This window comes from Pyrgilauda ruficollis, unplaced genomic scaffold (genome assembly GCF_017590135.1).
Source record: "Pyrgilauda ruficollis isolate IOZ18807 unplaced genomic scaffold, ASM1759013v1 scaffold9, whole genome shotgun sequence".
In the NCBI taxonomy this organism is placed as follows: domain Eukaryota; kingdom Metazoa; phylum Chordata; class Aves; order Passeriformes; family Passeridae; genus Pyrgilauda; species Pyrgilauda ruficollis.
In genome coordinates this window covers 11,510,384-11,533,181 of record NW_024531043.1, presented here as the reverse complement: position 1 = coordinate 11,533,181, position 22,798 = coordinate 11,510,384, and the positions used below count along the sequence as shown (strand labels likewise).

Here is a 22,798-nt window from a genome sequence, read left to right as displayed (position 1 = left end):
GGCGGGCGGGGGAGGCGCCGCCGCCGCCCCGGCGGAGCCCCGGTTGTCCCGCGAACTTCGTGCCCGGGGGCGTGCGGGGGCGGGCGGCGGGGCCCCCCGGTTCTGGGGGAACGCTTTTCCAACGGGGGCGGGCGCGGCGGTGCCTTTGGCCGCCCCCCCCACCCCGCCGCATCCCTGCGCGGGCAGAGCCCCCCGGGCCGGCCCGCGCCTTTGTGCGCTCTTTCCGCGGCCGCTGATTGTTGAGGTTGGAAATGGAGAAACGAGGCGGGGGGGATGGGGGTGTTTGATTTATGGTGCCGGAGCGGCTCCGAAAGCCGCCGTGAGACGGAGCCCTCCCGCCCTTCCCCGGGATCGCGGTGCTGTTGGAGGGATCTTTAAAGAGGTGAAGGTCTGGGAACAAAAAGTCGCGCATGGGACGGGATTACGCAGCCGATTCTGGCCCAACCCGGAAGTTTATGTCGGGAACACGTGTTGGTGGGAAGGTGGCGGGGCAGCAGCCGCCGACCCCCCGTGTCTCCCGCCGCCTCCCCCGGGGGCTTCCCCGCCCTGCCGAGCCCTCAGGGGCCCCGCTGCTCCCGGGGAACTGAACCGCGGCGACAGACACGGCCTCAAAGTCCAGGGACTCTTAACGAGCGCACCTCAAACAGAGGTTGCTAGGGTGAGTAATAGTTTAACGTAGAAATGCTCCTACAGTCTGATGGGGAAGAGGCCTTTTGGGTTTTTCTGCTGTTTTTTTTGGTTGTTTCTGTATTATTTTTAGCTGACCAGGTTCCACGCTGAATTTGAGAGTATAAATTAGAACCGTTGTACTTTCTTTCAGGTACTCATAGGCTGGTTCTACGTGTTTGATACCTGTTAAAGATGAGGCAGATTTTGTGAATGCTTAAAAATAAAACCCTTGAATTGTTCTGTTAGGTAACTCCAGAGTGAGTAAAAAAAAAAAAAATTAGTGTGATCAAACGGCACAGTGTGAAGTTAGGAATTAACTCAGTGGTAGACTATTTGCCTTTAGACTACCAAGGTTCTGTCTGGATTAAAATTATTTAAAAACATACATTAATGTTTTGTAAGCTGCCCTCCCCCAAAATGAAAATCTGTAGTTGATGTTGTAAAGCAAGAATTGAAATTGTGTAACAGCGTGACATTTGAATTGGTATTCTGTATCTCCCTCACTGCCATGAGATGTTATATTTGTATGCAATCTTAATATTTAGAAATAAAATGTGGGCAGTTTGTCTTTTTGTCCAAACTACTCTGGTTTCAAAAGTGGCTGAGAGCCACTGTAAAAGCTGTTGAAGCAGGTCATGGATATCGGTAATGGTGCTTTGAGACACACCTGGAACTGCCTCCCAGGCTAAAACTAAGGATCCTGGTGCTCACATGCTGCTCTTTTTCTTTGAGATTTTACTTCTTAAAAACTTCCACTGCTGGCCAAATTACCAGCTCCAGCCTTTTAGTCTGAAAGCAGATTTCATGCCAAATTATTGCATTGTTAAGTCTTTTAATATTTTCAGAACTTGTGAATTTCACATTTGCAGACTGTGTAATATGGCAGTTGTAAATTTTGTAGAACAGTCATTAAAAAACATTGAGGCACATTTGAAGCCCACAGTTCCCTGAAGTGTCCCTCGTGTCCTTGAAAGCTTTGAGTGGTAACCAGCCTTGGAAAAATGGGAATGATTTTTCCAGGATCTGAGTTAACTTACGGTTTTTGTGAGAACACCTTTGTACGTGTGAATGCAAAATTAACTGCTAGTCTTGAGGTTAAGGCATGGAAGCATGAGTGAGTTCGTTAATTAGGGCTTTGCTCTTTGATTGGATGGTGACTTGGAGAGGACCAGAAGGGGTTGGGTTGGTTGAGGTTTTTTTGTTTTTTTTAACTGTTACCCAGGTTGCCTTCTGGAGACAAAAGCTGTGAAATGAGCAGATCCCACGTGGCTATCCAGAGAATCCTGTTGGGTGGGATGGGGCTCAGCAGCCCTTACACCTCTCTCTGAGAGGCTGCAGAGGGAAATGTGAAATTTTCAGGTCAGTAATAACTCATGGTTTAGACAGGCAGAAAATTTTCAGGGCAGAGCTGCCTTGTCTCTACAACTCCAGTATTTGTGTGATATTTTAAATGGCTTCCAGTACAGCTCAGGTGGCAGGTATTCCCCAAAAAGGCAGTGGGAAAACCTTTCCAGTGCAAGAACAGAAGTTGCTGAATGCTGTTTGTGTCCCAGGCAGGCATTAACACCCAGCTCTGCAGCTGGGTGCACCACAGAGCCCAGGTGTCCGAAGGGCCTGGGAATAGCAGTGCCTGCTCCATTGGGATGTTTGGTTTGGACCAACTTATGATACTGTAATTGATTATGGTTTTTAAATAAGCACTAAAGGCATGCAGTGTTACAATGTGTAACTCACAGACCTGGAAATCAGAAGGCTTTTCATTGTTTGGGGTTCTACCATTATGTTTCTCAGGGGAAACGGACAGGTTGCTCGACATGTGTTTTAGGATCTTTTTTTTTCTTTTTTTTTTGTTTTGTTTCTTTGTACCAAAGCTAAAATGGAAGGAGAGAGAGAGCCAGGTTGGCATGGATACATGACATGATATTAAACATGGCATTCTGGTTTTGTATCTTTAAATCAGGAATTATTTACATAATGTGCAGTGAGCACAAAACTGCCTCTTTATCAAAGTTTTAAGCTATGCTCTTTGTCAGGAAAGCACCTTACAGAAATGTTTGGTGTGTTTTGGTAGCCCTTCTTGAAATAGCAGCAGTTTGTTTTTCTTTATACAAAGAAAGTAATTAAGATATTACTACTTTTGAAATGTTATAAATACGGGTTTTTTTAGTTTCATTGAATAGGCTGATTCTTGCTCAGTGACATTGGACTACCTCACTAAACATAGACAATCTTATCTGCAAGATTCTACATGCTCAAAACAGTTCTTTGAGTGATGAAATGCTCAGGGAACAGCTTGTAATATTCACAACTTTTTAATAAGTATTTTCTTTCGGAGATTTTGAAGATGTGGCAAACAGGTCCTTATATAGTATTGCCAAGGCTGAGCTGCAGAGCTTGATAAAGTCACTTTCACTTGTGTTAGCTGAGGAGCCTCCTACCTTGCAAGATTATGGAGCTGGTTCAGCCTGATAATGTTTTAAGCTTAACCAGCATGTGCTACATAAAATAAAATGTTATCACAATGCAGCTTCCCCTATATATTTTTTCTTCCTCATTTAATTTCCTTGCTAAATTAAAATGAGGAGGGTGGGCAGCATTGGTGCTTGGAAGTTGCACAAAGCCTAAAATTGGTGCTAAGTATTCAGTGACTTCTAATGTAAAAATTCTAGAAGTTCAGAATTCCTTTTGTTCCAAACAATGCAGCTTTGTTCCTACTGTACAGAAACAAAATAAGTGAAACTAGTCAAACTTTCATTGTCTAAACTGACAGACAAACAATTGCTGTTGTTTTACTGAGCTTTTTGCTGGGTTGTGAGCAACCATGAATTTTTAAGACTTAAAATTTGGGGTATCAGGAGAGGGGTGCAGCTGGGGGATTTCTTACATGAAAACAGCCTCACTAGAAAGGGATGCTTCTAAACTGGAGATATTTACTCTGAAATTGTAGGAATTGCTTTGCTAGTTTCTATCACCAGTCATTTACTGAAAACTTTGATATAAGCAACTAATTCATTACTGCTATGAATTGGTTTTTTTCTGAACTTTGAAACTTTTAAGGTCTCAGCCATCATGTTTTTAAAGGTTAAACATGAAGAGGTCAGTGGCATTGTGGAAATGTTAAACTGGACTTGAAACAGATAGAATGGGTCGTGACACCATTGTAGGGTGGCTGGGGAAGATGTGTTTTTTGTGGTGTTGGTGTGGGTTTTTCTTCTAGCTTTGGTTTTGCTTTGAGTCCCAACTTCACAGAAAGGCCTTTCATTCCTGTATTGTGAAAGCAGACTAAGAGTTCTTGAGTCGTTTTATTTTCCCTTAGTTGTGTTAAGTGAAAAGCCCCAAGCTTCTTCCTTTTTGTGCCTCTATTTAGTCTAGTCCCTTAACTCTCAACCAAGTTTTAGTCATATCTTTGTTTAGCAGTGGGGTGATCACAACTCCATACAGACTAAAGAACGACTTAACTGATGGTTTTTCTATTGTACATTTATGCATTTTAGTTTATCATACAGCTGTGAACAAAGGTGTTGCCCTGTGTGGAAGGGTGCTCATGCCTCTTTCCCAAATGGATACTGTGCAGTTATGATTTTAAAGTGTTTTGGAGCTGTTTTGATGGGGTGACCTGTGTTAATTCCCCTTCTGTAGAGAAATTCATTTTCAGTAGCTGCTCTCAAATGCTGAACACCAAAAGTACTGATAAGCAAAATTTCATCTGCAGACTTAAACCTTTCTTCCCTCAGCTGTTTCTGCTTAGTAAACAATGCTGCAAGCTTCTGAACTTGGATGTGATGGTCACTGTTAAGATTTTAGTCTGATGAAAATTAAGTATTTATCCTACCTGATTAGTGTGTCTATATAGTCCCCTTTTTTGAGAGAGGAAGCACAATCTTTCTGGAATGAAAGGTGAAACTAAAAGTTAGGTCTTACCACTTTTGTTGACCCATTCAGGATTCTGGGAGACAGGCTAGTGGGTGGTGACATCCTTTAATGGTGCTGCCATATCAATTAAGTGTGCTAGATGACTTAATACTTCTTAATATTTTCTGTACCTCATAGTAACAAACAAGGCCATTCTGCCAGTTTATTTGGTCACCTCAAATGCCTTTAAGAGGAGTCTGGTTCTGACAAGCAAGTGGTGTTTGGGGCTGTGTGTAGTCAGTAGCAGTCCCACCAGTTGTTTGTTGCTTTGATATTATTTGGAGCATCTTTAAGGCTTTGATACATTAAAATGTATCTTCCCCTTGTCTCGGTACCTTGCACTTGTGGTGCCACCATCTCAGCATGAATCCACAACCAAAAGGTTTCTCCCTGCTATTGTACAGACTAAAACTGGGAAGAGTAAGAACTAAGTGCCTGAGGCTTAGCTTATTACAAGAATTACCTGTTCTGCTAAAAGTGCTGAGGAATATGTGTCACCAGCCAGCTGGATGTGGCTCAGCTGTGCATGTAGAAGGGCTAAGCAAGGGAATGCTGATCTGGAGTCTTGTGAATGAACATCTAAAATGCCAACTAATAATGTTGTCCTCTTACCTATTTAGAGTAGGTGTTTGGCTTCATTGGGTTTCAATGTTTTATTCCCAGTGGGTGTTAAGAGGTGTGGAGGGTGAGTGAAATTAAGATCTGCTTTAGGTATATTTTAGACTGTATAAGCAACAGCTCAAGTTCTGTGAAATAATTTAATTTTTTTCTTAATACTAAGGCAGATGGGTTTCCTTCTTAAGCAAGTGAAATGTGTTATCTCCTCTCTTCATCTTTAAATATGGAGTATTTGGCTTTTTAATAAGTTTTTATGCTGTCTAGAATAGCTTTTTGAAATTAGTTTTGCTTGTCCTACACATAAAGGTGTCTGTGACCTGATGTTAGTGTCCTATTTAATAAGCAGTTACATACTATAATAGTGGCACATTTGTTCTCTCCACCATGCAAAACAATATTTCTCCAGTGAATGAATGTAACCTAATGTAAGGGCAAGCAAGAAATTACAGCTTTCTTTATAAGCTCTTTATCACTAACTTGTTACAAGATAAAGTAAATGAGTTTTAATTGTGCTTCCCTCGTGCAGTTGCTTCACTGACAAAAGATGGATCATTAGCATAACATGGTCTCACCATTTCTGCTCTTGGTATTTCTTGTAATGCTTGAAATGTAGTGCCTCAAAGACTAGAAAAGGTGTCTTAAGTTTATGGGTATGATAGCATTTTGTGTAGTAAATCATTTAATTCTCCCTGCTTTTAAATGTGGTGGGTATGTTGAAAAGCCTACAAATATGCAAAAGAACCAGAGCACATCTAGAAAGTGAAACTGTGTACAAGAGACTGCACCATGAGTGCCCTTAAATCCAGGAAATGGAGTTGTGTGTGGGCAAAAAGTAAATCAATTAAATGTATTTGTATTTACAGTTTCTTTTTTTTTTTTTCTCAGAGATGGTGGAGCCAGGACAAGATCTGTTGCTTGCTGCTTTGAGTGAGAGTGGAATCAGTCCAAATGATCTCTTTGATATTGACTCTCCAGATGTGGTTCTTGCAAATCCAGCACCAACTCCAGCTGTTCAGCAGGTTAAAACAAGAACATAGGAATTTGTCAGAGCTTGGGTTTGCTGGGATGGAGGGGTTAAATGGGGTGGTGTCCATGGCAAGTGGTTGAAGCATGTGGAGTTTTCTTAAGTTTCTTGCTTCATTGTACTGAGATTGGAAAATAGCTTGTGAATTAATGTTAAACTTCCATACAAAAAGCAATGTCAAACACTTGAGGTCAGTACAGACAGAAATATGCTTCATTCTGGACATGACATGGAGACATAATGTAGGGTATCCATGGAGAGCTCTCATGTCATTGGGGTCTAGCTGCTCTACAGTAAAATGTATAAAAAGTGTAATGAAATACCATATTTAATCTCCATGATGGCCTTCACTCTGCCAGAGTGTGGCCACTTCAGGCACAGACTGGGAACAAAAGCCTGAAGGTTTTACTCCTGCTGACTTGTTTGTGTTCTTCCCTCTGCAGTCGGTACCGCTCAGCGCGCTGGAGCTGGGCCTGGAGACTGAGGCTGCAGCTGCTGTGAAACAAGAACCAGAGACTGTCTCCACTCCAGCCTTGTTAAATGTTCGGGTAAGACCTGAGCTGCTGCTCCAGGGTTTGGGTGGGGAGGGGGGCACCAAGTGCCAACAAAGCTTCTTTATCACTCCTCCACCTCAGTTGCAAAAAGGCTAAAAAACCGTGGTGAAAGACTCATGGGTTGAGATAAGGACAAGGAGATCAGCAATTTGTCATGGGCAGACCAGACTCAACTCGAGGAAATTAATTCGTTGCCAGTTAACAATCGAGGAAAATGAGAAAGAAGAACAAATCTAAAAATACTTTCTTCCCACTCCTTCCTTTGTCCTGGGCTCAACTTCACTCCTGGCATCCATGGTCCTCCAAGGGCTGCAGGGGAGTCCCTGCTCCAGCACCTGGGGTACCTCCTCCCCTTCCTTCACAGGCCTTGGTGTTTGCAGGGTTTTCTCACATACTCTCACTCCTCCATCCCAGCTGCTGATGGTGTAGCAGTATTTGCCTGTTGTTAAACAAATACCTTCTCACAGGCACTCCAGTGGCACTGACTGGCCGAGCCTTGGCCAGCAGTGGGTTGGACTGGCTTTATCAGATTTGGGGAAACTGTAGTGGGTGATGAATTTTTCTTTTTTCTTTTCTTTACCTTAAAATCTAAAAAAAACCCCTTCTGAAATATGTACAGTGTATTAAGAGGTACTGTTGCAGCACAAAATAATTACTCTGGCACCCTCAGCATGTTATTTAAAGACATTTCTTATTTCAAGTGTCTTTTAAAAACTGGTGTATCCTTTCTGCTGACTGAAGTCTAATAAAGTTTGCTCTTTCTTTTTGACTGTTTTCTGAAATTTTCCCTGTTTCTTTGTTGCCAGCAACCACCATCCACCACAACCTTTGTGCTGAATCAAATAAATCAGCTTCCAACTCTGGGGACGACAATAGTGGTGACAAAAACGACGCCTGTCACGACCTCGAGGCAGACGATCACCGTAGCAAAGATCATCCAGACCAGCACAACCACTCGGCCCTCGGTGGCAGCACCAGCAGTTCGCAATGCCTTGACCACTGCACCTTCCAAGGACCAGATTCAGCTGAAAGATCTGCTCAAGAACAACAGTCTTAATGAACTCATGAAATTGAAGCCACCTCCTAATATTGCCCAACCAGTAGCAACAGCAGCAAGTGAGTTTTCTTTCTTTGTAATTACAGTATTTATTTAAATAGTGAAAGAACAAAGAACTTTGCACATCGAGGATTTTCGTTGATAAGTACAATATCCTGGTAAAATGAATTCAGGAAACCTGATAAATTTCATTCTGACTGTAGTAGAGTTAGAATTCAGGATGAAGTAGTATGAAATAACAGAGTTAAAAAATTAAACTCTTGATTTATGGCATGGAATGAGGAAAATGACAGATTGCAGCTGGAAAATTGGTGAAATTATTTTGTGAACATTACTGAAGTCTATTAGCTATGTTACTGAAGTCTCCACCAGTTCCTGTTCTGGTGTATATTTGGAACTACAACAAACTAGTACTGTTTGCTGGTTAGCATCTTCCAGACTAGATTTGTAGCATGTAAGGTGTTTGTGTGAATTGTCTCCTGCAAAAGGAAAATCTGTCCCTTTGTTTCATTGGAGACATCAGATCTATTAAGAAATTAAGTCCTAAAAACTTGATGTTTATTTTCCTGTTACTTCTGAATTGCTACAGTAAGTTAAATGCCACAAGTTCTTTGTTATCACACTCCAAATCTTCATTTTGTGATTTCTTCCATAATATTTCTTTGTATGTTATTTCTAACATGTGGTCAACTTGTATAAGGAAAAAGCTGCATGTGTGTGTAACTAACTCAAGTTTTTCTGATTTTAGCATGAGGTGAAGATCAGACTAGTTCAGTTTGAAAATATCTTCAGTGCTGTTTATTTATTTTTTTTTTTTTCTAAAAGATACACAGGCATTTTCTGGATTTGTTATTTTCATTGTCTCTGAAACAAGCTTTGCTGATTTTATAGGTGTGGTTGGCATAACCTATTTTTCTGTATGCAGAGAGAGTGCAGTGCTGGAGCTGTCTGTTAGAACTGAAACAAAAAGCAGAATGTCCCTCTTTGTGTCATTGCTTTCTCTTAGGGAGTGGTTGCCAAAACCCAAGTTGGGACATGAACTGAAGTTGGGGCAGGGAGTAAAGGAGGGGAGAAAGCAGAAGGGGATAAGTCAGTCCTCTTAAATCAAGTGAAAAATCAGAGAAGCAGAGAATAGGTGACACCAACACACAGAGTGGCACAGCTGCAGAAAACAGTGCAATCTGTAGCTTCTGTGTAAAGTGAAAAGGAGATCTGCAACCTCTAGAACTGCATTCTGATCTTATTTGTGTTCCTGTGTCTCTGGATATTTTCTTGTGTTTATTAAAAAAATGACAAATACTTGTAGAAAAGAGAAGCTCTTAAGAAAGATGGTCTTTTCATATAATTCAGGCAGCAGGAGTTCTAGATGGGAAAATATTAAGAAGTTAAATTATGCAATGTCTTTGAGGAAAACATTTATTTGTGCAAGTGCCCTAATTGTTTTTAGAGGCAATTATGCTAAGTTTATTACGTGCATTGATATGATGGAATCTTGACAGCTGCTTTCAATATTTTGCATCCATCCTTATGCAAATTATTTTAGTTGTGTACTGAGCCCTATTTCTAGTTCCTTGCAAATGTGACTGAAGACAGGAAAGTTAATAAATGTTCTTCTTAAAGGATTGTGTTACAAATTTGTTCTTGAAGCATCATTGTGCTCCTGGATACTTGAAACTTCTCTTTCAGCTCATTAATAGAGCAGCATGTTAATGTCAGTTGATGTTTGGAGGGAATTCTGTAAACCACAGCTTTTCTTTTGCAGCTGACCTAAGCAATGGTGCAGTGAAGAAGGAGGCTTCCACAAAAGAGGTAGCAAGAATATGGATAAATGACATTAAAATGAGAAGTTTTTCACCGACTGTGGTAAGTGGCACAAATGATTAATTTGCCAAACCAGTGTGTTGCTGGCCATGAACAGTTGTGGCCAGTTCCAGGAGTTACTCATGCTTGTCTCGTGTGTGGTGGAACTGTCAAGTGCATCTGTTTGTTCAAAAGGTCAGTTGCTCCACAAGATGAAACTTGGTTAGATGAGTGAAGTTAACAGCTGTGCTGAGCTTAGATAGTAAATGACAATTTCAAGAAATTACTGTCCTTACCAGAAGCTGGTGTGGGCCAAGAAGGGTGTGGCTCTGATTAAAGGTGATAAGCATAGCATTTCCTCTGGGCTAAAACATTTTCTTTTAAAATCACTAGCAGTGAGGAAACTGAAAGCCTTCCCCCTAGTATGGCTGTGCTTCTGGGCAGTTAAATTGAAGATGTAAATTGAATGTCATTCAATTTCCTAAATGTAATAAAATTACGTTCTGATGCTGTAAACATTTGAGTTTTGGCATCTTCACTGATAGCTAGAGTCAGGCTGATGTTTGTTTGGGAAGAACTGTGCTCCTCAGTGACTGCCATACAGAAGGGGTTTTTCAGATCACTTCTTTTGTATTAAACATTAGTTGTGGAAGATATTATTTAATTTTTCATCTGTTGAGTGCTTTACAAATACTTATATATTTACATTGGTCAGGGTCACAGTAAATGGGTAACTGTTGGGTTTCAGAGAATACTGGACAGAACTGACTATTTACCTATAAAGTTGTGAAATGGTGCCATGAGTGTGGAACTGAGGAGACTCCAGGGGAGTACTTGAACATTAGGGTTGTCAAGTTTTCAAGGCAATTTTCTTTAAGTCATAGTCTGGTTTTAATATGAAGTAAGAAGAAATTATTTTTAATTCTGCTTATGTGAGTTGGGAGTGCTTGATCTCCTTGCAAAGAAGAGGAAGTTGCCTGAGTTAGTGCCTTTAGGGGGTTGTTCAGAGTGTAAGAAATCTGTTTGTGTTAGTTTCCCAGCAATTCACTGGTTTGTTCTCTACATGTGTTAAAACACTGAAGTGCATGTTTGTCCTCATTTCCTTTCTCATGTTAATTTCCAGGAGATGGAATATTAACAATGGGCTGTTTTGACTAACACAAGTATTTCTCAATTCTAGAAAGTGCCAGCAGTAAAAGAAGAGGAGGAACCTGAGGAAGAAGATGAAGAAGAAATGGGCCATGCAGAGACCTATGCTGAATATATGCCAATAAAATGTATGACCTGATCTTCTGTTACATCAAAAGGCTGAATGCTTTGAGAGTTAATTTATTTACTCTTGTGTAATTACTAACACAGATAGTGTCTGAAGTTAACAGAACCTGAATACATTGTGGGTTTTCCTAGGAAATTTATCTTCTGTAACACGTGGATTTGGAAGATAAGTGGATTTTTAAATAGAAGAGGAGTTCTTCAGTATCACTGAGCAGTATTTGTTTCACAGATATGACTGATGAACCAAAATCAGTCTTTTTTTTTTTACCTCTGTTAAGATGCCTTGTGCCTCAGCAGAGGAAATTTTGTAAAGGAATTCAGTGCTCATTGCTACACTTAGGAATCTAGTTTGAGTCTTTTGGTGTGAAATCACCCTAAGTACATTCTTCCTGCATTGTTCCTGGCTGACTACTTAGGACTGGCTCTTGGTTGTTTTTTGAGTGGATCTTTTACTGCTGTTAATTGCCATCTCCTCTTTTTTCTCTTTTCTTTGTTGTACCCATTGACAACAAGCTGTTATCTTGTTTGCTACATACAGTGACCTGCTGTAAAAGCAAGGCAAAAATTTTGCAGAGAGTTTGTAGCTGAATGGTTAATTTTTATTGTTACTGATGAAATCTGTCAGCAATTAAACCATGTCTGTTCTAAATCTTCTCTCATTCTGCTTAAAAATGGCACTATATAAATAGTGAGAAGAATGTTGCTTTTGTGATTCTGGCATCCTGAGGCTGCTTCTGGCCTTTTTGGGAAGACAAGGTTCAGACTAGTTTTTCTCAAACAAGTGAAGTACACAAATACTTTAATTTTCTGTAAAGTGAATTTTATCTGATCTCATAAAAATTGTGGGAAGCTGGTGAGAAGAGAAAGTTAGGATTGCAGTTATAAATTCAGATTAATGTGTTCCTTCATATGCAATGCAGTTTAACACTTGACAGATTGTTTCATTGCAACATACTGGTTGTTGATTTCAGCCTTTGCAATCACAATTTTAAGTTGTTTGGGTAAATATAATAACTTGTGCTGCAGCAACAGAACTCTGTATTTTGTTTTCATCTTCTGCCTTCCTTTCTCTTCTTTTTGCACCAGTAAAAATTGGTCTACGTCATCCTGACCCAGTAGTGGAAACCAGCTCCTTATCCAGTGTGACTCCTCCTGATGTGTGGTACCAGACATCAATATCAGAGGAAACAATTGACAGTGGCTGGTTGTCAGCTTTGCAGCTGGAAGCAATCACTTATGCAGCCCAGGTATGCCAGACATCAGCACAGCTTAAAAGCTAACAGAGAATTTAAGAAGAAAAACTAAAATCTGACAAGCACAGCTATGTCAGTTTTACAAGGAGATAAAATAATAAGAGCTTAAAGGTTTGAGTTGCATTAGAAGATGGCAGGTGAGCTTCAGCTCAGATAAATGGGAGGTAATACACCCAGGAAAATTTCCTCTAAACCACTTCCATGATGGTGATCTCTTAACTGTCTTAGAACATGTTAGTCATTTTTATTTCCCTGAAGTAATTTAATGGCTGCAGTAGCAGGAGGCTGAGAAAGCCAGCCCTCTTTGACATCCTTGGGAAGGGAGTAGAGAGCAGCACTGGGTGTTATTTTGCTGCTGGGTTAAACTGCAGTGTGCCCACCCCAGATGTGTGTGCAGCACTTTCTGGGGAAGGAGGCAGTGGAGTTAGAGGATAACTAAAATGGTCACAGAGGGAAAAGTTACCTCATACAAAGAGACTGACACAGCTGGGACTCCTGGGACTGGAGGGGAGAGAAAGGAATGGGAATGAAATCAGGGTTAAGATAATCAAGAAGTGAGTGATATCACACAAAACGTAAAGCAAAGCAGAACTTGGTTACACTGACAGGAGATTGAATCTACCCATTTTAAACCAGAATACTGCATTCCACAGGCTGTGGATGTCTGAGTCTTCCTGCTACTAAAGGCTGTACAGGTGCCTATCAGTGGGTTAGGAAAAGGCACAGAATATTGGACAGATGTTTAGAACAGTTCTGGGTGCTGAGGAAGGAAAGGGGAGAATGGATCACACAATGCAGTTAGGGTGCTGTGCTCTCCCTAAATAAAATCCCCTCTTGCTGCTTCCAGGAGTTTGCTTGGACCACTTGGTCTCCTCCAATAGGATGTTTCTTATGTTTGCTCTTTTCTGACAATCCCCTGTGATGTGTTCTGGAGAATGGGTACAAGTTTTTTGTTCTTTCTCCTACAGCAACATGAAACATTCCTGCCCAATGGAGACAGAGCTGGATTCTTGATAGGTGATGGTGCTGGTGTAGGAAAAGGAAGGACCATAGCTGGAATAATCTATGAAAATTACTTGTTAGGCAGAAAAAGAGCAGTCTGGTAAGTGTGTCAGGATTTGTTAGAGCAGACACTTCAGTGACTCTATGGCTTAAATTCAGGGTCATCTGTCTTCTGACAAATGTTCTAGCAACTGACTGCCTTTTGACCTGCTGTAACTTACAGAATGTGCTTTGTTTTGTGTCTTCAGGTTTAGCGTGTCAAATGATCTGAAATACGATGCTGAGAGAGATTTGAGAGATATTGGAGCAAAAAACATATTGGTGCATTCATTAAACAAGGTGTGGAAATTTTTTACTATGTACAGTTGAGGCAAACCTTTAGGTATGCTTGTGTGACAAGTTGTGCATGTTGACTGTTTTAAGAGCAAGAATGTACTACTTTCAATAAATTTGCTGTCTAGGTCTTGTTTGACAGGCCTAAATCTTACAAAGAACCACACAGAGCTTTAAGCTAATCATGTAAATAGGCCCCTTGTAGGATTAAGTCTTAGCATGTGTGCTTTTTTAAAAAAAAAACTACACTTCAAGCTACTACTGACACTACTAGTCAAGTATTTTCTAGAAGTTGAAATATTCTTTACATTCTTAAAGCTTTGTAGTATTTGAATTTTTTCCTTTCTATCTCTCAGTGCACATTTTATATGTGATGCATTTTATGTGTAAAACTTGAATAATAGTCTTGCTCAGTGATTTATTAAAGCAGCAGTGGTGTGTGCAGTTATTTTTGGAGACACTGCCTCTGCTCTGGATTAGCTGCTTAAATTGTAAAGTGTGATTACTGGTTGAATTCACTGAACTTAAAAGTTTGGTTTAAGTTGGTATTTTTGCTTTGTGAATTCTTAATTTCCAAAATAAGGCTTTAGAAATCATCGTTTATGGTAGCAGCTGTAAATGCACTTGACGTATTGGCTCTTAAAGGGATACATTGAAACTAAAATCTCAATTGTATTTAAACTAAGGAAACCATGTAGCAAAAGAATGTGGCTGCTGAGCTGTTGAAGCCTCAGATTTAGTCTTCTTTAAGTCTATGTTTAAATAAGGCCCTTTGTAACCCCTTAACCACATTGCCATCAGCCGTGCCCTGATCATGATGTGGGGTTGTGGGTGGCTCCAAGTGCTCACACCTTTCAGTTTGAGACCACCAGCATCCCTTCATCATCTGGTAGGTGGGATTGAGGAGGGGTCTCTCCTGATTAATTTCTGTAATTTCTATTTATTGCAGTTCAAGTATGGGAAGATTTCTTCCAAACACAATGGAAGTGTGAAGAAAGGTGTCATCTTTGCTACCTATTCTTCTCTTATTGGGGAGAGTCAGTCTGGTGGTAAATACAAAACCAGATTAAAGCAGCTTCTTCACTGGTGTGGTGAAGACTTTGATGGAGTTGTATCCTTTTTCTGGAATTCATTTGATAATAATTAAATTGCTATTTAAACTTATGTCTTTAAAGATTTTTAGGTATTCTTTATTTGTAATGGCAATTAGTTGTATGCATGTTCTGACGTTACATTTACAATTTTACAAACTTTGTGCCAAACATATTACCATCAACTTGTTGCCACACAGCTCTGGTACAAGAGTGAAGTTTGATTTTTTTCTATATCAAACCTATGAAATTAAACAATTGTCCTTAAGAACCCTAACTTTACATTGATATTTTTAATGGATTTATTTAAATATATATTTGAAGTATCATCAGCATTTTTAAGAACTCCAGTGTGGCAATTTACTAGCTAAATATTTTTCCAAGGTTTTTAGTTAAAATGACCAGTGTCTGGAGTTTACAATTTCCATCTGCCCCTCCATTGTAAGTAGTTGATTTTCTTGCCTTCTGTTCTAGCTCCTCATTCTGTGCATTAGTGGAACAAAGCTTTTCCTTAATTATGGTTCAGATCGTATTTGACGAGTGTCATAAAGCAAAGAATCTGTGTCCTGTTGGTTCATCAAAACCAACAAAAACAGGTCTGGCTGTATTGGAACTTCAAAATAAACTTCCAAAAGCCAGGGTTGTTTATGCCAGTGCCACAGGTATGTACTGCTGGGTTTGTATTAAATGTTTCTGGATGGTTTTGCTGGCACTGGTACAGATTTATGTTTCTCTTTTTAGGTGCATCTGAGCCAAGAAACATGGCATATATGAACCGTCTTGGAATATGGGGTGAAGGAACTCCATTTAGGGAATTCAGTGATTTTATTCAGGCTGTTGAAAGAAGGTAAAGTTTTAAAGACCTACAGCACATTGCACAGGGTTGTGGCTGACTGTGCTCCCCTGTTCCTTGTCTTCCTTCCTTTGTAGTCCTTTGCAACCATGTCCTGTTGCATAAAGAACTCTGGTTTCTAAATCTAGCAGAAGTGTTATTTATCATAAGTGGTGAAAAATAAGATGTTTCCTTTGTTCACAGAAAATTTTGAGAGCTTTAAAAGCTTTCTGGGAAAAGAGGCCTCTCAAAAATGTGGGTGTTAGGAAAGCAAAATACTTTGCTGCTCCCCATGAAAAGAGCCTGTATTGTAGTGAGTATGCTCAGTGTAGTTAATGGCTCCCTATTTGTAGAAGGCCTCTAATGTTTATGCATTCATCTTAGGCAATTTAATGGGAGGAAATCTTGTGCTTATTGGCATAAGAACCCAGTTCAGGGAAATTCTTTGTGCTGTTACAAGGTACTTGGTGTTTCAGAACAAACTAATAATACTAAATGTGAGAGGTCAGTGGAAAAGGCTGCTTTCTGCATTCTGTGGTGGGTGAGCATCTTGCTTTGCCTACTCAAAAAGAATTTTGAACACTTCAGAATGCCACAATAGGGTTTAGGATACATCTCGTTTACCATCTACATGGTGTGTTGTTTTTCTGGACTCTGCAAGTGTAGCCTCTCTTCATTACTGGGTGCATATTAAATAAGCAATAATGAAGTTAGAGCCCCTAGCCTGTGAGTAGCAGTCATCTGTTTTGCAGGTGACTTCTCAAGGTGTGTTGCTGTTGAAGAGAACTGAAGTTACTTACTAATTAAATAATTTTCATATCACCATAAATCTGAATAACTTAAATTTGTTTGTATTATTTCAAATCATCAGCAGTTTATAAAATAAGAATGCAAGAATTTGCTGATATTTGGACCAACTTTGTTATCCAGTTCAAATTTATAAGTTACTGTCTCCTAATCCATCCTAGGTCATTTGAGAAAAGTAGCTGAGTTTTACCTCTTGGGATACACTTAACATTTACAAGGCAGGGATACAATTTTATGTAAAGACTAAATTTCAAGTTCTTTTGAAAACATATTCCTTCACATTTATAACCTGTTTTTTTCTAAAGTACTTGGGGTTTTGTTTTTTTTAACAAATCCTTGCTCTTGAAAATTCTAATATGGACTTAAATTGTTCCTTTATTTTAGAGGTGTTGGTGCCATGGAAATAGTTGCTATGGATATGAAGCTGAGAGGAATGTACATAGCCAGACAGTTGAGTTTTTCAGGTGTAACTTTCAAAATCGACGAAGTTCTGCTCTCACAGGAATATGTTAAAATGTACAATAAATCTGTGAAACTGGTAAGAACCCCTTTTTAAATTTGCTTTCTCTGCTGAGTTATGAGAGGTTGGAGCTGGTTGAAATTTGAGTGCTCCTTTTCTTGTTCAGTGGGTCAGTGCTCGAGAGAGGTTTCAGCAAGCGGCCGACCTCATCGATGCAGAGCAGCGCATGAAGAAGTCCATGTGGGGTCAGTTCTGGTCAGCTCACCAGAGGTTTTTCAAGTACCTTTGCATAGCCTCAAAGGTGAAGAGGGTGGTGCAGCTGGCTCGGGAAGAAATCAAGAATGGCAAAGTAAGTTGATCAAGACTGATTTTTAAACATTTGTCTTAAAGGTCAAGCTATTAGATTAATTTTTTTCATGTATAATACAAATATTTTCAGCCATAGTAGGAGCATGCTTTTCTACTTCATGCCATGTAATGAGCAGAAATTCAGGCAAAATCAACTTACAGCTCAGTCATAGTGACACTGTCTGGTATTCATTTGTCCTTCAGTGCGTTGTCATTGGCCTGCAGTCTACAGGAGAAGCAAGAACATTGGAAGCTTTGGAGGAAGGTGGTGGGGAATTGAATGACTTTGTTTCTACAGCAAAGTAAGACTGAATTTTAAAACTGTTCTTTACAAAACTAACCTTCATCCAGCTTAGTGTGTGTATGTAGTCATTTGTCCTTCTGTGTGTCAAATGTGCATCAGTGCACAGAAGATTCAGAGTCCTTTAGTGATGTTCTTTACAGATGCTGCCTGTACCTAAAATCTGGCAGCACTGCTCAGGTGAGGCAGTAGTTGTCTGCTGGTTCTTCTGGCATTCCAAACTGATGTTTTCAGGTGTGAACAGCTTGTACTGTTCTCAGACTGGGAGGATGGGGAGACCTGCCAGGTGTGTGCTGCATTTATACCAGAGCAAGTTACAGACCATGACTTCCCTCTTTGGTCAGAGGGACCAGAGCCAATCCCAGGGCTGCCTAGCTGAAGATCTTACTTTATTAACTTTTTACTTAAATTGAGCAATTAAAAAATGGCAGTAGCAATGCCACTTATTACCAAAAACAAATTTAACAAGTTGTAACAGTGCTGTAAAAGAGATGTGTCCTACTTTTAAGAAGGTGACAAATACAGTAATGTGGGTGTTAATACAGTGTCCAGCTGCACTCACAAGGAGTCATTCTTCACAGAAGTCAAGAAAGCTGTTCAGTGTTACAGGTTTGTACTTTAAATAAATGCAAATTCCACTGAGCAACCCTTTTTTCTTAAACAGAGGAGTATTCCAGTCTCTTATTGAGAAGCACTTTCCAGCTCCCGACAGGAAGAAGCTGTTCAGCTTGTTGGGAATTGACCTGACTGCTCAAAGTAATAACAATTCACCCAGAGACAGCCCTTGCAAGGAGAACAAAGTAAAGAAACGAAAAGGTAATGCTGGAATTCCTACACTAATGCCACAGTGAAAATGGCAACTTCCCAGCTGCCTAAGAGTGAACTTTGTTTGGGGAAAAAAGGAATGTCTGTACAGTCATCCATGAAAGAGAATGTATTGCAGATCTCTTAAGGCTAGAGATTGCCATTAATAGATGTTATATTTCTGATAGGCAATATAGCCTGTAAATTTCAGCTAATTTTGCTCCAAATTGGATTGATCTGCTATGGAACCATATCCCAAAATGCCTTTTCTGTGTCAGATCACTTGCTGATGTAGTCACTCGGGTAACTTTCTATATCTCGAGGCTCAATGAAGAGAAGCTTAACACCACTGCTTCCCAAACTGATTGTCTTAAAAACTCTGGAGAGAGATCTTGATTAAAGCCTAGATTCTTTTAAAAAGTTCTGTTTTCAAAAGTTGAGTATTTTTCTAGTTTGTGTGGTAAAACAGACCTCAAAGTGTGTAGACTACAAGGTTTAAACTAACTTCTCTTTCTTGTGGGATGATGGAATTAGGTGAAGAAATAAGCAGAGAAGCCAAAAAAGCCCGCAAAACAGGTGGCCTTGCAGGGAGCAGCTCTGATGAGAGTGAAAGTGAGTCTGATGCTTCAGACAATGAAGAAAGTGACAATGAGAGCTCCAAGTTTTTGAGTTCTGGAGACGATGACGACTTCAACCCATTCAGAGACGAATCCAGTGAAGATGATGAAGATGGTAAGGCTGTCTAAGTGTTTAATCAAGAAAGTAGCTGCATTTGCAGAGAATAAGCAGAAAATCTTCCCAAACATTTCACTGAGCCACAGATGAGTGTTTACTAAGCAGGCAGTTTAGTTCCAGTGAGACTGCAATTAGTAGAATGTGAAGTTTCAATTAGTTTTTTGTACCCTGGAATTCAGACTTTTGTAAGTCACTTTATGCAATGAGAATATATTTGTTTAAAAGGAATGGATGGCTGCTTACTAAATGTTTGAAATTTTTATTTAATTTCAGATCCCTGGTTGATTAGAAAAGAGCATAAAAAAAATAAAGAAAAGAAAAAGAAGAAAAGCATAGATCCAGATTCTATTCAAAGTGCCTTACTAGCCTCTGGTCTGGGATCCAAACGACCCAGCTGCTTCACTTCCACTGTTGGAACCACCACTTCTAGTACCAACACGTCTGGTAAGAGCAGCTTTCTTTGATGTTGATTAATTTCCTAGCAGTTAGGCAATAAAATTCTAAATCTCAAAGAGTCTTTCTTAACTTTCAGCAAACAGCAACACAAACAGCAGCTTTGTAACGAGTCAGGATGCTGTTGAAAGGGCCCAACAAATGAAAAAAGAACTGCTGGATAAACTGGAAAAGCTGGCTGAAGATCTTCCACCTAATACACTGGATGAGCTTATAGATGAACTGGGTGGTCCTGAAAATGTTGCAGAGGTAGGCTGGTGATCACATATTAAGAAAAATGTATGTTTTTCAAAAAGTATGTTTATCAGTTTTAGACAGTGATCTCAGGAATGAGAGCAGAGGTCACTGCTGATGCCTCTGAATGAAAGAGAAATTTGGATATTGTGTTAGAATACAGGGGGAGCTCTGAGTGGGTGAACACTTATTATTTCTGAGATTTGATAGCTTCTGGTTGGGTAAATCACACCAGTTTCTCTTTTGTTTTACTGTGGTCTGTTTCTCTGACTGGCTATAGTCCATTTGCTGCTGGTGTGTATTAGACAGACAGGAGCTTTAGCTCATCCTCCAAGGCAGTGGAGATCAAGAACCTTTGTGTTGATGAAAAGCCTGATTAATCTCATAACTTCAGAAAAATGTCTTTAAGCTACCTGTTTTTATCACATAGCAGCATCAGTGTGATTTAAAAAACCCTGTTAAAATCAGTGGCAGCTAAGCTGTCTGTTCAGCTTATTTTCTTAGTGCTGCTGGTAAATCCCTTATGAACAGTGGCATAATACAACATCATTTCTGCATAGATTTGCTCTGTCATATTCCACATAGCAGTTTTGCACTCAGAGTAAATTACTGAGTGTTTTAACATGGGTACATGGATAAATAATACTGCTTGGAGCTTTTGGTGCTGGGGTGGTTTTGGTGTTCCCCCTGAGCTTGTGTTCCCCTCCGAAGATGACGGGCCGCAAAGGCAGAGTGGTGAGCAACGACGACGGCAGCATCTCGTACGAGTCGAGGTCTGAACTCGACGTGCCCGTGGAAATCCTGAACATCACAGAAAAGCAGAGGTTCATGGATGGAGATAAGGTAATCTTTGAAGAGAGAGACTGTAGGTAAATGTGCCAGGTGCCATAGTAACTCTAAGCTATTCACCGGTGACTGGCAGGTAGTGTAAGTCCTAGTTAAGAAGCACTTCCAGTTCACTGCTGGTTTGTTTTTCAAATCAGTGTGTTTAAAGGTCAGGCTGTAGTTTGGTGACCTCAGAGGCCTGTGCTTGGTGTGCACCCATGTACCAAACTGAAAGCTGGCACTTTTGAGCTGGTTTTGTAATAGAATATGTGTTTCAAAGGCAGATTTGTGATTCATATCTTTGATTCATTGATCTGGGTCACTGTGCACCTCCCCTTCCAAGAGGAAATAATTAAATTGGGAAATGGGGAAGGCCACTGTATGAAAACTTAAAGTGAGGGGAAAAGGTGGGGCCTGTTAACCTTAACAAGGCTTGAGAAGTCACACTGGGAAAAGTGGTGGCTTCTGCCCTTAATGTTGCACTCTGAAAGAAAATCCTGACCTGAATAATGGTATAACTGTATCTGATAAAAGAAGTGAGGGGAGAAAGCCCTTCCCAGTGGTTCACTTGGGCCGTGCTGCCACAAGAGGGCAAATGGAGTAAATGTCACTGTGCATGGAACTTGTGTGGTCCCTTGTGACACTTCAGGGTAAAAACTCTGGTTCCTGTAAGTGATTTGTGCACAGTCCAAACATTTACATTCTTTCAAGGCAAATGCATTCAGGCACTGGAATGGCTGGATCCTCTTCCCTGTACAGCATTAGCAGCAAGGTTTTGTCTTTTCTGGTGTTTGCTATTGGAGCAAGTCTGTGTCCCTCCCCTTTTCCTTCAGAGTACAGGCCAGTGTCAGGGAGACCTGCCCTCTGGGATGGCAACTCTTTGTTTGCACTGAGAGTTGTTGTTGAAAAGTGAAGCAAAACCCCCTCCTTTCACTCAGAAAAGTTCATTAGCATTTCTAACTCTGATACAGAAAGCCACACCTTTGCTGCCCTCCCTCCTGCCTTGTGAGTAACAGTGAAACCATTCCAGATCCATGTTTGGTAATAGTTGTAAAACGAGAAATTTTTTTTTTGGAAACTGAAGCTTGATCTTGGATTTATTGCTAACTAAGAGCTCTTTTCTCAATGATAGAACATTGCCATCATCTCAGAGGCTGCCAGCTCTGGTATCTCACTGCAAGCAGACCGCAGGGCCAAGAACCAGAGGAGGAGGGTTCACATGACCCTGGAGCTGCCGTGGAGCGCAGACAGAGCAATCCAGCAGTTCGGTAAATCACTCCCTGTATCCTGACCCAGCAGACTCAGGAATAATAACTGAACTTACTGCTAATGTGGGAAATCAGATGGAGTGGGCATCCTACTAAGGATCCCTCCAGTCTCTTGTACCCATGAACAGAATCAGCTTTATCTGTGGTCATGGCCAATGGTCTTGAAAGCTTTGAAGGAAACTTCATGAACAAGCCTGGGCTGCAGCTTTGGAGTTTCATTCACATAAGAAATGTCTTTACAGAAGTTGCCACAACTTTTAGAGTATCTCTGTGCTACCTTCTGTTTGCTGTATTACAGCAGAAACTAACTTTAAGCAGGATTAAGTTCTACCCTTTTTCCTTGTTCTTCACAGTTCATATTTTATTAAAAATATTCAGTGGAATAGAATTTTATCTCATTTACATGCTTCTACTTAATTATCCAGGAAGAACTCATAGATCCAACCAAGTAACTGCTCCAGAGTATGTGTTCCTCATTTCTGAACTGGCAGGAGAGCAAAGATTTGCATCTATAGTTGCAAAAAGACTGGAGAGTTTGGTAAGATGTTTCAAGAGGTCTGATCCTTCCTTTGAGAAAATGCAACTTAGATTTCTTTTTCTTAAAAGTTGTATTTAATGACAACGATGTATCTTAACAGGGAGCCCTCACCCACGGGGACAGACGGGCCACAGAAACTCGAGACCTCAGCAGATTCAATTTTGACAACAAGGTGACAATTCTGTTTCTTTTGGAGAGTTCATGCTGTGGCACTTATTCCACAAATGACCTGTTGAGGAGGGTTCCTCTCCATCCCTTACCTTTAACTGTGTCACTTGCTGATGGAAGGCCTTGTTCTGTAACCCATGATTCTGTTTGTGAAGTCATGTGGAACACACGTGTGTAAATCACTGTTCTGCTCTTGCAAGCAGTCTTCAGTAAATGGTGTGTGTCCTTTAAGACGCAATGAAAGATTAATTTGGCAGTTCTAATTAAAAATTAAGACTGGGCTGTTTTCAGTTATAAACTGCACTACATAAAGGTGATAAACAATTCCCTTCACTATTGTGCAGAAAAGCTTTTCACTGTGAATTTAAATACCTGTTAAGCCTTGTGTGCCTGGGGCTGAGGCACAAACACTGGATGGCATTGACAGAGCAACTTTT

General features: G+C 40.3%; 2 protein-coding genes across 5 annotated transcripts in view; one reads left to right on the top strand and one right to left on the bottom strand.

Moving 5' to 3' along the window:
• Positions 1-412, bottom strand: part of LOC121365051 (translation initiation factor IF-2-like) — a 765-nt gene extending 353 nt beyond the window's left edge. Inside the window, exon 1 of the mRNA XM_041488924.1 lies at positions 56-412. Coding sequence (XP_041344858.1) covers positions 56-412 — 357 coding nt within the window. The remainder of the gene's footprint in view (positions 1-55) is intronic.
• Positions 1-22,798, top strand: part of SBNO1 (strawberry notch homolog 1) — a 31,314-nt gene that overhangs the window by 437 nt on the left and 8,079 nt on the right. The window contains exons 1-24 of one of the 4 annotated variants that reach the window (XM_041488907.1): positions 273-658; positions 1,892-2,028; positions 6,085-6,218; positions 6,667-6,771; positions 7,584-7,893; positions 9,597-9,697; positions 10,815-10,911; positions 11,996-12,156; positions 13,131-13,264; positions 13,413-13,503; positions 14,447-14,608; positions 15,115-15,250; positions 15,330-15,435; positions 16,612-16,765; positions 16,854-17,036; positions 17,240-17,337; positions 18,001-18,152; positions 18,675-18,872; positions 19,149-19,319; positions 19,408-19,577; positions 20,274-20,405; positions 21,520-21,655; positions 22,081-22,193; positions 22,294-22,365. In XM_041488907.1, coding sequence (XP_041344841.1) covers positions 6,087-6,218; positions 6,667-6,771; positions 7,584-7,893; positions 9,597-9,697; positions 10,815-10,911; positions 11,996-12,156; positions 13,131-13,264; positions 13,413-13,503; positions 14,447-14,608; positions 15,115-15,250; positions 15,330-15,435; positions 16,612-16,765; positions 16,854-17,036; positions 17,240-17,337; positions 18,001-18,152; positions 18,675-18,872; positions 19,149-19,319; positions 19,408-19,577; positions 20,274-20,405; positions 21,520-21,655; positions 22,081-22,193; positions 22,294-22,365 — 3,114 coding nt within the window. In that variant the 5' untranslated portion in view covers positions 273-658; positions 1,892-2,028; positions 6,085-6,086. Of the gene's footprint in view, positions 1-272; positions 659-1,891; positions 2,029-6,084; positions 6,219-6,666; positions 6,772-7,583; positions 7,894-9,596; positions 9,698-10,814; positions 10,912-11,995; positions 12,157-13,130; positions 13,265-13,412; positions 13,504-14,446; positions 14,609-15,114; positions 15,251-15,329; positions 15,436-16,611; positions 16,766-16,853; positions 17,037-17,239; positions 17,338-18,000; positions 18,153-18,674; positions 18,873-19,148; positions 19,320-19,407; positions 19,578-20,273; positions 20,406-21,519; positions 21,656-22,080; positions 22,194-22,293; positions 22,366-22,798 lie in introns of those variants that run through there. The other 3 variants (XM_041488911.1, XM_041488910.1, XM_041488908.1) reach the window with 3 other exon arrangements.